The sequence below is a fragment of the Engraulis encrasicolus genome, chromosome 11 (assembly GCF_034702125.1).
Source record: "Engraulis encrasicolus isolate BLACKSEA-1 chromosome 11, IST_EnEncr_1.0, whole genome shotgun sequence".
Taxonomy (NCBI): Eukaryota; Metazoa; Chordata; class Actinopteri; order Clupeiformes; family Engraulidae; genus Engraulis; species Engraulis encrasicolus.
In genome coordinates this window covers 56,240,517-56,253,426 of record NC_085867.1, presented here as the reverse complement: position 1 = coordinate 56,253,426, position 12,910 = coordinate 56,240,517, and the positions used below count along the sequence as shown (strand labels likewise).

Sequence of the window (12,910 nt, the reverse complement as noted above, 5' to 3'; positions counted from 1 at the left end):
GTGTGTGTGTGTGTGTGTGTGTGTGTGTGTGTGTGTGTGTGTTTTCTCAAGTGAACCCCTGACAATTGGTCATCAGCCTGCAGAGCTGGTGTGTGAATGTAGCAATCTGTATGTGTCTGTCTATGTGTAATTTGTGTCAGCTTCATAGTTGTGATATTGTTCTATTTGTGCACAGATTATATTGTATTGTATGCTCCTGTAACTACCTGAAAGTTGCCTTGGCTGCTGATGTTGGCGTTACCATGACGCCACACGTCTCCTTGGCTGATGTCATCACTGCCAAAGACTTTCTCCCTCGTCTCAGACCCATGCTTTACATACACACTTAATGAACCTGATCAGCAATCATACAGGAAGAAAGAAAATGAGGATTAAATTACTGACTGTAGCTTTACTAAATACACTAGGTTTTGCTGTCATGAGATCAGCAATGTTGGCCCTAGCGCCTGGAGCTGCATGACGCAACATTCAGGCTCATGAGATTTGAGGCAATTTTGTTAAAAATCTTGGTACGTTAGAGATGAATGAACACATTCTAATGCACGATGAGGGTCTTACTGTAGTGTTCAAATGCAACTTATTGCATGTTTTTATGTGCTTCAGACACTGAGATATTTAGGCTGAGGGCATTTTTTCTTAAAAAGGGCTTAGGCATTGAATAGCCTTTTTTGCAGGTGCAAAAGTTTACGGGTTAAGTGCCGTCACATTCCTAACCCATCGAGTTCAATGTGATATCGGTCCTATTCCAGCTTCAATTCATTTAGGAAGGCTGTCCATAAGGTTGAAGAGTGTGTTCATAGGATTTTTTTGGCCATTCTTCTTAAAGCGCATTGGTGAGCTCACACACTAATGTTGGTGGAGATGGCCTGGCTCTCAGTCTTTGCTCTAATTCATCCCAAAGGTGTTCTATCGGGCTCAGGTCAGGAGTCTGTGCAGGCCAGTCAAGGTCATCCACACCAGATTCCTTCATTCATGTCTTTCTGGACCTTGCTTTGTGCACTGGTGCACGGTCATGTTGGAAGAGGAAGGGGCCCGTTCCAAACTATTCCCATAAGGTTGGGAGCATGCAATTGTCCAAAATGTTATAACTGCAAAAGGTGGACAAACATCATATTAAACTCAAATATGTTTAATGGGATGCCAGTTAAGTTCATATGTGACTCAAGGCAGGTCAGCGAATACTTTTGCCAACTTAGTAGTGGTGTCAACAATGATCGATTCAGCGATGCAATCCAATGGACGATCCAATTCAATGCGGCAAGTTCCAGAATCGATCCGGCAATTTTTTTAAGTTTCAATTACTTCTGTAGATATTTCGGGAAAAAATGAATGTTAAATTAAATACAAGTACATCAAAGCATTGCAAGACTGATCCAGACTATATCCAGAAAACAGCCAATAAATTGTTGCTCAGTATCTGACTACTTGTATTGCCTCATCATGACTGATGAAACATTTGCTTTGCTTTCAGTAGAAATGTAATGCATTGCAATGCATTGTAGAATTGAATCGGATCGGATCGAATCGCATAGAATCGAATCGAATCGCTACCTCCCAAATCGTGATCGAATCGGATCGTGAGGGCACTGCCAATCCACACCACTACAACTTAGTATATTTGTTTCTGCCATTGTTTTCAATGGAAGACCACTCACAGACCGCTCGACACTGAACAGAAAAATATGCGACATTGATTTCGAAATTGCAGTGCAGATTTCAGCCGTCTCAGTCATCGCACTATTTCCATGTTTTCCTAACTTTTCGGCTCAGAAACCAGACAAATACGCTTTCGCACCACCCCTGCACAGGATGTTGCCATGAATTTGGCCTTTCTCTGTGTGTATTAGTCAGTTACCAGAGTGCTTCCCTTGGCTGTGGTACCAGAAGTGCACACACTGCATCCGTGTGGTGCCCATGTGCGGTGGTGAGGTAAGGATGCTCACGTCTCCTGGAGGGAGAACATCAGCTCCTGTGTTTACCACCATGTAGAAACCTGTCGACAGTGTGAACAGCATTCAAGCATACTGTAAAAGGACGCTCACAAACACACACTAACAGCAGATAGAGTATATAGAAATACAGGGCATTTTCACACTTATTCTCTTACAGCTATTTAAGCAAACTCTGAGATCTGTGGCTCAGCATTTTCTGCGCATATGTTAACACCCCAAACCGTACCCAACCCCCTTGGGAGCGAACCGTACTGAGACCTTTGTTGATGTCATCTCAGTAGAGTTCACTAAAAAGTTTGCGGCAGACTTTTACATTACATTACATTAGCATTTAGCAGACGCCTTTGGGCAAAGCGACTTACAAGGAGAAACTTCACTGCAGTTCTGCATATTGTCAACAAAAAGTGATCTGTGTTCTCTTTGCTTTTTCAATTCATTACAGCCTTCTTCACTTGCCATTGCGTAGGAGGAACTGTTGTAAGGAAATGTTGAATTTTGAAGTAGACTACTACTACAATGACAATTAGAGAAATAAGTTTAAAGAGGAGAACTTTGCAAAGGGTAGTTAATGCCCATTCATAGCTGCCTACCAGTCAAATTGCGTGTTGACATTATTACTGAATTCTTTTGCCGTCACTACACCTTTGGTCGACTTAAAGAAGACTTAAAGAAGACGGAGTTCAGTTCACTATATGTTAAAATACCCAAAGAGAGACACAGTAGCATTATTGCCAAATTGTAATAGTTAAGTGACCAAATTTCTGGCAAACTGACAAGTTGTAACATACTGTACTGTGATGCACTGTAATTACTATGGGCCCATAACACTTTCTTTCAAGGATCACAAACATAGCTGATGCATTCAACTTGGTTGTCACTCACCATTATCGGTTTCCAGGGTGTGGTCTGTCTTGGGGCCATTGCCGGCCCCAGCTCGCTGACGCACCCAAGGCACAACTCCACTGCTACTGTAGCCACAGTCCTGGCCCTCGAACGGGCACATGTTGTGCAGTGAGCAGAGGCCCGGTACATATGAGATGTCATCAATGGCCACCAGCCCATTGAAGGCAGAGCGCTGTGCTTCAAAAACCAACTGCAGGGGTAATATCATTACAGGGCCAAGTTAAAAAATGGGAACATAGGCTACAGGCTGCTGTGGCCCCTGCCCCCCCAAGATTTGCATAGACAGTGTCATCATTACGAAGTAGGAATTAAGGATAACATGTCTACCAACTATACTCGTTTCAAATATATTTATTGTGAAACATTTCTTTCAAGGCACTTGATCTGACATTTACATGTTTCCTTTTTACGAAAAAGTCTGACACATACATAAACAACAAAAAAGGCATAGCAACAATATCTATAAATAAAATAAGGACAATAAAAACAAATGACAATAACATTAAAAGTACTGAAAATAAAAACAAAAACACAATAAGCGACAGTATCCCGCTGTAAAGAGATTAAGTATCAGTTACAAGAGCTACAGGACTACATACAGGACTCCAAAGCATTGGGTGTTACCATTTCAAAATCCGGGAGAAGTGTTTTGACATAGTTCCTAATCTGGAGATATCTGAAGAAATGATTCTTTGGTAACTTAAATTTCTCCTGGAGTTGTTGAAAAGACGCAAAAGTACCCTTAATGTACAAGTCCCCAATGTTTCTTATCCCAGACTCCATCCACACATTGAATGCTCCATCCAAAATGGAGGGGGTGAAAGTCGGGTTGGCCACTATTGTCAACAGAGAGGACAGCACACCAAGATTGAAATGTTTTCTCATTTGTTTCTCTTATTGAGTATTGTAAACAGTCTTCACGCTCCATCTCCAACCCATTGAAAGGTGAAGGGGCATCCTCCAACCAGTGTGCGATAGAGCGCAACCCAGCAGCCCAATAGTAGTGCTTGACGTCCGGTAGTGCTAGCCCTCCAACAGGTTTATGCTTACAGAGGTGTTCCTTTCTAATTATGTGTGCTTTGTAGTTCCATATAAATGGAAGAACGATGGAGTCTATTTTCTTTAAGAAAGATTTGGTGAGAAATATAGGCAGGTTTTGAAAAATGTAAATAAGTATCTGAGGGAGAAATATCATTTTGATGGTATTTACCCTTCCCAAAAGGGAAATTGGCAGCATTCTCCAAAACTGAATGTTGTGCTCCAGTTTTCTTAGCAAGGCCGGAAAATTGGCCTTATAAAGGGCGTTGTAGTTCTTGGTGATTGTCACTCCTAAATAAGTTAAGCTGTCCTGGACCACCCATAGAGGGAACTGTTTAAGCCACTCCTGGTCTCCCAGTCGTATTGGTAGCAGCTCGCTTTTACCCCAATTAATCCTATACCCAGAAAGGGTTCCAAACATGCTAAACACTTCCAATACTGAAGGGATGGTTACTGATGGTTCTGTGATATATAACAATATGTAATCTGCATACAAAGAGATCTTGGTTTTAGTGCATTCTATGTCGTAGCCATGAATGCCAGGATGTGCACGGATAGTTTCCGCAAGCGGTTCTATGGCTAGGGCGAAGAGCAGTGGGCTAAGTGGACAACCCTGTCTAGTACCTCTACCCAGCTGAAATGGGGCAGACAGTGTCCGATTTGTAAGTATTTTAGCACAGGGATTATTGTACAGTAGCTTGATCCAGGACAGCAAAGAGGTAGGGAAATTCCACCCGGTCAAAGGCCTTTTCAGCATCTAAGCTAAAGATGACAAGTTCTTGTGTGGGTGGTCTGTTATAGTGCATGACATTGAGGACACTTTTTAGGTTGTAAAAGGAGTTTCTATTTGGAATAAACCCTGTTTGGTCTGATGCCCTAATTTGCCCATGAAGGCATTGAGCCTCTTGGCTAGCGTCTTAGCTAGAATTTTTTGGTCAGTATTTAATAAGAAAATTGGCCTATAGGAGTCCACTTCCTCTGGGTTCTTTCCTTTTTTTAAAAGCAGAGTGATGGTAGCTTCAGTTAGAGTTTGGGGTAGCACACCATCCTCACATGACTGTGTGTATAAAACACGCATGTATGGAACCAACAATAGTCCATTTTTTTGTAAATCTCATTACTAAGCCCATCAGCACCTGGGCTTTTACCATTGTTTAGTGATTTAATTGTTGCTAATAGCTCCTCACAGCTAATGTCTGCATTTAAGAGCTCACACTCGCTTAAGGATGGGAGGTTACATTTATCCAGAAATTACTGTGCCATGTCCGGAGATGCATTATGTTCAGATGTGTATAGGTTTTTGTAGAATTGTGTGAATCTGTCATTAATGTCTTTATGTGAAGTGAGGGCAGTTCCCGTTCCTAAATTGATTTTATGAATGGCTCTGTCATTTTCTATTTTACACAGTTGTCTTGCAAGTAATTTATGCGGTTTATCACCAAATTCAAAGTGTTTTTGTTTTGCAAAAACAAAGGCTCTGCTAATCTTATCAGACAGTATTTTATTCAGCTCGTCTTTGAGCGCAGAGATCTTCGTGTGTTTTTCCAGAGAGGGTTGCTGAGCAATTTCCCTGTCCGACTGATTACTTTGTTTTTCTAATTCTATTTGGTGCTCCTTATTACTCTTCTTGAGGGATGCTTGGCAGCTGCACCTCTAGCTTTAAGGGAAAAATTAGAATGGTAAATTTGCTGTAGCCATCTGCATCTAAGTCTTCCATGTGAGTAGTTCTTAAGGTGCGTTTCTTGTAGAAAGATAATATCTGCTTGAAATGACTTAAGATGAGCAAGCACTTTACCTCTCTTAACTGGTTCATTAATACCATTCACATTCCAAGAGCAGAAATTTAAGTTGCCACTGCTATTTCCAAGCTGTGACCCAGCATGCATTATGTGGGCAGGATGAAGACATACCTTAGTCCCTTCCTTTTCCTAGTTTGGTAGTACATATGACCATAAACTAAATAGCACTCCTTCTCCCCCCCCCCCCCCCACCTCAGAAACATATAATAACACTAATAATAATAAAAATAATATATAGATATTGTCAGCCTAATAGTTAGTGCAACATAAGAACCTTGATCAACTAACAGTAATTAACTCTTCATTCTAATAGCTCCGCAGTTATATAATTCCTAATCAAACAACTTTTAATTCAATTTAAATGTTGTGGATCCTCTTAAGGATACAAAGAACAATAGGACTGTGCAATCTTCAAAAATAGAAACGACCTTCTGAAACTCAAACTTGTTTTCTCCCTCTCTCTTCCTTTTCTTTTGTAAACAAACAAAAAAACACAAAAAAACAATGAGGGTAAGAGAGTAGCAAGGATACAAAGACCAATAGGCATGTGTAATCTTAAAAAATAGAAATGACCTTCTGAAACTTAAACTTGTTTTTTCTCTCTCTTCCCTTTGTTTGTAAACAAAAATAAAATTTTAAAAACCCAAGAAATTGTCACTGGAGGTAAGAGAGTAGTGGTGAGCCAGGTGAGGTTACCCAATAACCTCTGTATTTAAGTGGGCTGTATGGTATGTTTATAATTAGCGATCACAGCACTGCAAATGGTCTCACGCGTCTTCCGCCCCGTCAGCACTTTCTTCAGGCGTTGTGCGAGCGCGGCCGACCAGGCTTTCAGCAAACAACCGCGCCTTCTCTGCATCTGTAAATGTGGTCTCCTTGCAGTTGTGCGTAACTCTCAACTTGGCTGGGTATAGAAGGCCGAACCTCACTCCGGTTTGTCACGCAGTAGGTTTTTGGATGGGGTGAAAGCCGCACAACGTTTGACAACAGCCGGGGGGAAGTCTCTGAAGATTTGAATTTGCCCGTTGTGATATTTGAGGGTTTGAGACTGCTTTACTTTGTTCAGAATTTCGTCGAAATCGTGACAGTAGTACACCCTGACGATCAAGTGCCACGGTGGCTCTTCATCATCCGGACGCTCTCGCAGTGCCCTATGAGCTCGGTCGATCAGTGGTCTTTCATCCAACTTTAAGACATCTGTCAGCAACTGTGCTACAAAGTCTCTCATTTTTTGCCTATTTTCCAATCCCTCTTTAACACCGGCAATTCTCAAGTTCTGCCACTTCGACCGCCCCTCAAGGTCCAGGCACTTTTCGGACAATTTGTCGACTTGACTTTGCAGTGCCTTAACTTTAGCCTCGACATCCACAACAACATCGGAGTTAGCATCAGCCGACTCAACTAAAGTTTTCAGCGTGTCGTTTTAGCCATCAAGGCGAGCATGTACAGCAATAAATGCATTGTCACTGTCCGTCTTCACCGCAGCAATTTCACCTCTCAAGGCTGTACTCACGTCAGCAATCTTCTCGTAAAGCTTGGCGCAAATGTCCGATTTAGCTTGTGCTAATTCCTCCTGCAAAGCGGCTATGGCGGCTAGCACGGCCTGTTGATCCGCACCTCAAGTGCTTGTGTCGGGGTCACCTTTCCCACTCCGGCTCGGTGCCTCAGCTGGGCCTCCATCCTCAGTCGATTCATTCCTGGTACCCGGTTTTGTTTTGCCCATTTCGGGTACCCTTTCGTCACTTTCAGTGTCACAAATCCACAGACAGCCAAATAAATAATTTAGCTATTATATGTTTGATTTTAAATGAAATTTTAAGTTAAATTCTGCAGGAGCTACAGCCAGTGCGTCTTATCTCCTCATCGCTCAACAGCGCCCCCTATCGTCTACCAACTACACTCAACATGACAGATGAGTTTTTTTTGTTTTGTTTTTTTACAGTATTTCTCAATTGCTTTTGGACATTTCTCGAATCCCTCTCTCTTGCTCTCAAAACAGCTTTAACAAATGGCAAAACCCCGTGGATGACCTGCAAAACCAAGTCTCTTGCTCAAAATCCTTAGTGTGTCTTTCAAAAGCAAGTGTTTTTGTCAATGAACGTGTCAGTGCCAGCAGAATGGTTAGTCATTGTGTCATAGTGTATGGACAAGCCAGTCAAATGGATTTGTCATGTTGTCAATTGACTTGTACACTCTCAAGGATCTTTTCTGAAGTGAAATGTTGTTTAGATTGGATGGGAAATGTTGTAAATTCGACTTTATATTACAAGGATCAGATAAGATTGTAATAGGTGTACATTAAGAGTATGACCTATTTATTGACAGGTTTTCTCATTGCAAAATACAAAAAATAGCCAAGTGTGGTTGAGGTGTCAAAGTGCGCCCTCTACCACCCTTTTTTACTTGTCTTGCAGGCCCATGTGAAAAAAAATATAGAGCTGAAAGGCAAAATAAATTTGAAGCAATGCACTGATACTGTATAAGGCGCACTTACTGTCTTGTGAAATTGTAGGGAAATATTGTAATTTTGCGTGGAGCATAATTATAAAGGGCACATGAGGCATAGAGTAATATAATGCAGTACAGTGCCTATTGTTGTATTGTATGCCTGTTTTCTCTATCCCTTCTGCTGCCTTTGATTAGAGAGAGTCAATATTTACCTGTGAGCAATTTACCAATTCAAATCACATTTATAGACAAAAATCCAATGGAGGTAACTGAGGTACCTTAGCGAACCTGATGACGCACAGAGGCGAAACGCGTTGTTCACTCTAAATAAACAAGCATAAAGTCAAGAAAGTGTACGGTAAACTTATTCTATTCATATTGTGGAGATATCCTTTCCTTTGTGTTTAAAATATTGCTCAAAATTCTGCTCTTCAAATGGGATGTCACCATTATTGCTGAGCAACACAGACAGATAGACAGACAGACAGACAGACAGACAGACAGACAGACAGACAGACAGACAGACAGACAGATAGATAGGTGGATGGATGCTTCCCACCTGGTAGGAATTGAGGGGGGATGACACCAGGCAGAAGCCCTCATGCCACCTGTTGCCATGGGCCCCTGATCGCGTCCAAAGCAAATCTTCTGTACGATCTGAGTGGAGTAACTTTACGCTCAGACCTCCTGGACAGTAGACATAAGGACAACAATGGACAACACGGTCACAACTCCACAATCATATCACTACTACCCCCCCCCCCCACACACACACACACGTACACTTTACTGCCCAAAGACCCCTTGCCTGATACTTGACATATTCTCAACACTACTCCTAATCATACACACTGCACAGATGCATTTGCCCCACTTACCCTTACCACTTACTCACAGCACACGTTTGTATATCACATCATGCATATGAGTTGTTGCCTTCAGGCAGGAGGTTCAGGCTGCCTTCATTTCAAACAAATACAGTCTATATTTTGGTTGGTGGTCAGTCACCTGTGTGTTGGGTTGTAAATCACAGCCTGCATTGGATTCGAGGTTATTGTCAAACATGCACTGTTTGTCACAAGTTTAAATGGGGACCAGTTGGTTTCATGATATGAAATTGGCACAGGCACTTAGCTCGGTTGTGTGTTCTTGTCTTGACACACCTCTGTCCTACTACATTGGCCAATCAACAGCATGCCCAAAAAGCATCAAAGCATTAAAGGCATATCCAAATCCAGAACCCTAACGGTGAAGTTTCTCACTTTGACTCTATCCCTGCACAAAGCCTATGTCTTTGCACACACGCAGAAGGTGAAACATATGCTAAAACAGGTCCCGATGACTGCAGAAAGTAATATAGCCCAACCTTGACAATGAGTCCCAATAATCTAATGCTTAGTGTAGCCCATCTGATCCATGATTCATAATATGAATTGATTTGCCGATGTAGTAGGACAGAGGTGTGTCAGGACAAGATCACTCAACAGAGCTAAGTGCTTGTGCAAATTTCATATTATTAAACCAACTGGTCTCCGTTTAAACTCCTAACATTCTGAAACAGTGCATGTTTGACAAAAAACTTGAATCCAATGCAGGCTACAGGTTAGTGTACCACTACCTACGGTTACTGTTCTCGGGTTGGCACCTAGATATTGTTCGCTGTGATAAAAATTAAAAATGTCCAAGTCATAACACAAGCTTTTGACTGCCATTTTTGTCATTTGTATTCATCACAGACCTCCCAAAATCACATATATTATGCATTGAAGGGTATAGATTCGAAATGTAACATTTCATTTCAAATATATTTATTGTGAAACATTTCTTTCAAGGCACTTTGTTTGACATTTACATGTTTCCTTTTTAAGAAAAAGTCTGACACATACATAAACAACAAAAAAGGTATAGCAACAATATCTATAAATAAAATAGGGACAATAAAAACAAATGACAATAACATTAAAAGTACTGAAAATAAAAACAAAAACACAATAAGTGACAGTGTCCCGCTGTAAAGAGATTAAGTAACAGCTCCAAGAGCTACAGGACTACAACCCCCCTATCCCCCCCACCCCCACCCCCCCCTCCCCCAGGAGTGCTACGCTGTGGTCATATTAGTCAGTTATTGAATGAAGGTAAGAGACTAATGGCTCCCAAGTTTTTTCAAACTCTCTCAGTTTTTCTTTTAGGATGCATCTAATTCTTTCCAGGTGAAGAGTGTCGGTCAGGTCTGAAAGCCAGTGCTTAAATGAGGGCACCTCTTTGTCCTTCCAATGTAAAAGGATCAGCTTCTTGGCCGTTATGACACCATATGACAGGAGACGCTGTTGTGCTACATTAAGCTTTAAGAGCTCATCAGATATTCCCAGAATGATCAGAACAGGATCTGGGATTATTTGGACTTCCAGAATCCTAGACAGGAAATTAAATATGTCACCCCAATATTTTTGTAGTTTATGACATAGGGCATAACTGTGTGATAAGGTAGCCTCCGCACATTCACATTTCTCGCACAAAGGCGATATGTCTGGGAATATTTTATGTAACTTGACCTTGGAGTAATGTAGCCTATGTAGAATTTTAAATTGTATCAGACAGTGTCGGGTGTTAATGGAACAGTCATGTATATGTTCAAGGCATTCTTCCCACACATACTGAGGTATTTGGGTTCCAAGCTCCGTTTCCCATTTGTCTTTTAGGGCATCCGTTTTGGGAGAACTCATGCTCAGCAATGTGCCATACAGTTGAGAGATAATGGAGTGTGACCTGGCAAACATTTTAATGGAGATCTCCAAAGCATTGGGTGCTACCGTTTCAAAATCCGGGAGATGTGTTTTGACATAGTTCCTAATCTGGAGGTATCTGAAGAAATGATTCTTTGGCAACTTAAATTTCTCCTGGAGTTGTTGAAAAGAGGCAAAAGTACCCTTAATGTTCAAGTCCCCAATGTTTCTTATCCCAGACTCCCTCCACACATTGAACGCTCCATCTAAGGTGGAGGGGGTGAATGTCGGGTTGGCCGCTACTGGCAACAGAGAGGACAGCACACCAAGATTGAAATGTTTTCTCATTTGTTTCCATGTCCTGATCGTATCATGAATTATAGGGTTGTTCTTGTAATATGTTTTGCTGACCTTCACAGGTGCTAGTAAAACTGCTCTTATTGAGTATGGTAAACAGTCTTCACGCTCCATCTCCAACCCATTGAAAGGTGAAGGGGCATCCTCCAACCAGTGTGCGATAGAGCGCAACCCAGCAGCCCAATAGTAGTGCTTGAAGTCCGGTAGTGCTAGCCCTCCAACAGGTTTATGCTTACATAGGTGTTCCTTTTTAATTCTGTGTGCTTTGTAATTCCATATAAATGGAAGAACGATGGAGTCTATTTTCTTAAAGAAAGATTTAGTGAGAAATATAGGCAGGTTTTGAAAAAGGTAAAGTATCTGAGGGAGAAAGATCATTTTGATGGCATTGACCCTTCCCAAAAGGGAAATTGGCAGCGTTCTCCAAAACTGAATGTTGTGTTCCAGTTTTCTTAGCAAGGCCGGAAAATTGGCCTTATAAAGGGCGTTGTAGTTCTTGGTGATTGTCACTCCTAAATAAGTTAAGCTGTCATGGACCACCCGTAGAGGGAGCTGTTTAAGCCATTCCTGGTCTCCCAGTCGTATTGGTAGCAGCTCACTTTTACCCCAATTAATCCTATACCCAGAAAAGGTTCCAAACATGCTAAACACGTCCAATACTTCAGGAATGGTTACTGATGGTTCTGTGATATATAACAATATGTCATCCGCATACAAAGAGATCTTGTTTTTAGTGCATTCTGTGTCGTAGCCATGAATGCCAGGATGTGCACGAATAGTTTCCGCAAGCGGCTCTATGGCTAGGGCGAAGAGTAGTGGGCTAAGTGGACAGCCCTGTCTAGTACCTCTACCCAGCTGAAATGGGGCAGACAGTGTCCGATTTGTAAGTATTTTAGCACAAGGATTATTATAGAGTAGCTTGATCCAGGACAGAAAGGTGTGGCCACATCCAAACTTTTCCAGGACAGCAAAGAGGTAGGGAAATTCCACCCGGTCAAAGGCCTTTTCAGCATCTAGGCTAAGGATGACAAGGTCTTGTGTGGGTGGTCTGTTACAGTGCATGACATTGAGGACACGTCTTAGGTTGTAAAAGGAGTTTCTATTTGGAATAAACCCTGTTTGGTCTGGATGCACTAATTTGCCCATAAAGGCATTAAGCCTCTTGGCTAGCGTCTTAGCTAGAATTTTTTGGTCAGTGTTTAATAAGGAAATTGGCCTATATGAGCCCACTTCCTCTGGGTCCTTTCCTTTTTTTAATAGCAAAGTGATGGTAGCTTCAGTTAGAGTTTGGGGTAGCACACCATCCTCATATGACCGTGTGTATAAAGCACGCAGGTATGGAACCAACAATAGTCCAAATTTTTTGTAAATCTCATTACTAAGCCCATCAGGGCCTGGGCTTTTACCATTGTTTAGTGATTTAATAGTAGCTAATAGCTCCTCACAGCTAATGTCTGCATTTAAGATCTCACGCTCTGTTTCGCTTAAGGATGGGAGGTTACATTTATCCAGAAATGACTGTGTCACGTCCGGAGATGTATTATGTTCAGATGTGTATAGATTTTTGTAGAATTGTGTGAATCTGTCATTAATGTCTTTATGTGAAGTCAGGGCAGTTCCCGTTCCTGAGTTGATTTTATGAATTGCTCTGTCATTTTCAATTTTACGCAATTGTCTTGCAAGTAATTTA

At 41.6% G+C, this 12,910-nt stretch overlaps 1 protein-coding gene across 1 annotated transcript in view; it reads right to left on the bottom strand.

The window, feature by feature from the left end:
• mamdc4 (MAM domain containing 4) overlaps positions 1-12,910 on the bottom strand; it is a 107,428-nt gene that overhangs the window by 38,908 nt on the left and 55,610 nt on the right. The window contains exons 18-21 of the mRNA XM_063211045.1: positions 8,700-8,827; positions 2,835-3,045; positions 1,856-1,993; positions 207-334 (exon numbers count right to left, since the gene is read on the bottom strand). Coding sequence (XP_063067115.1) covers positions 207-334; positions 1,856-1,993; positions 2,835-3,045; positions 8,700-8,827 — 605 coding nt within the window. The remainder of the gene's footprint in view (positions 1-206; positions 335-1,855; positions 1,994-2,834; positions 3,046-8,699; positions 8,828-12,910) is intronic.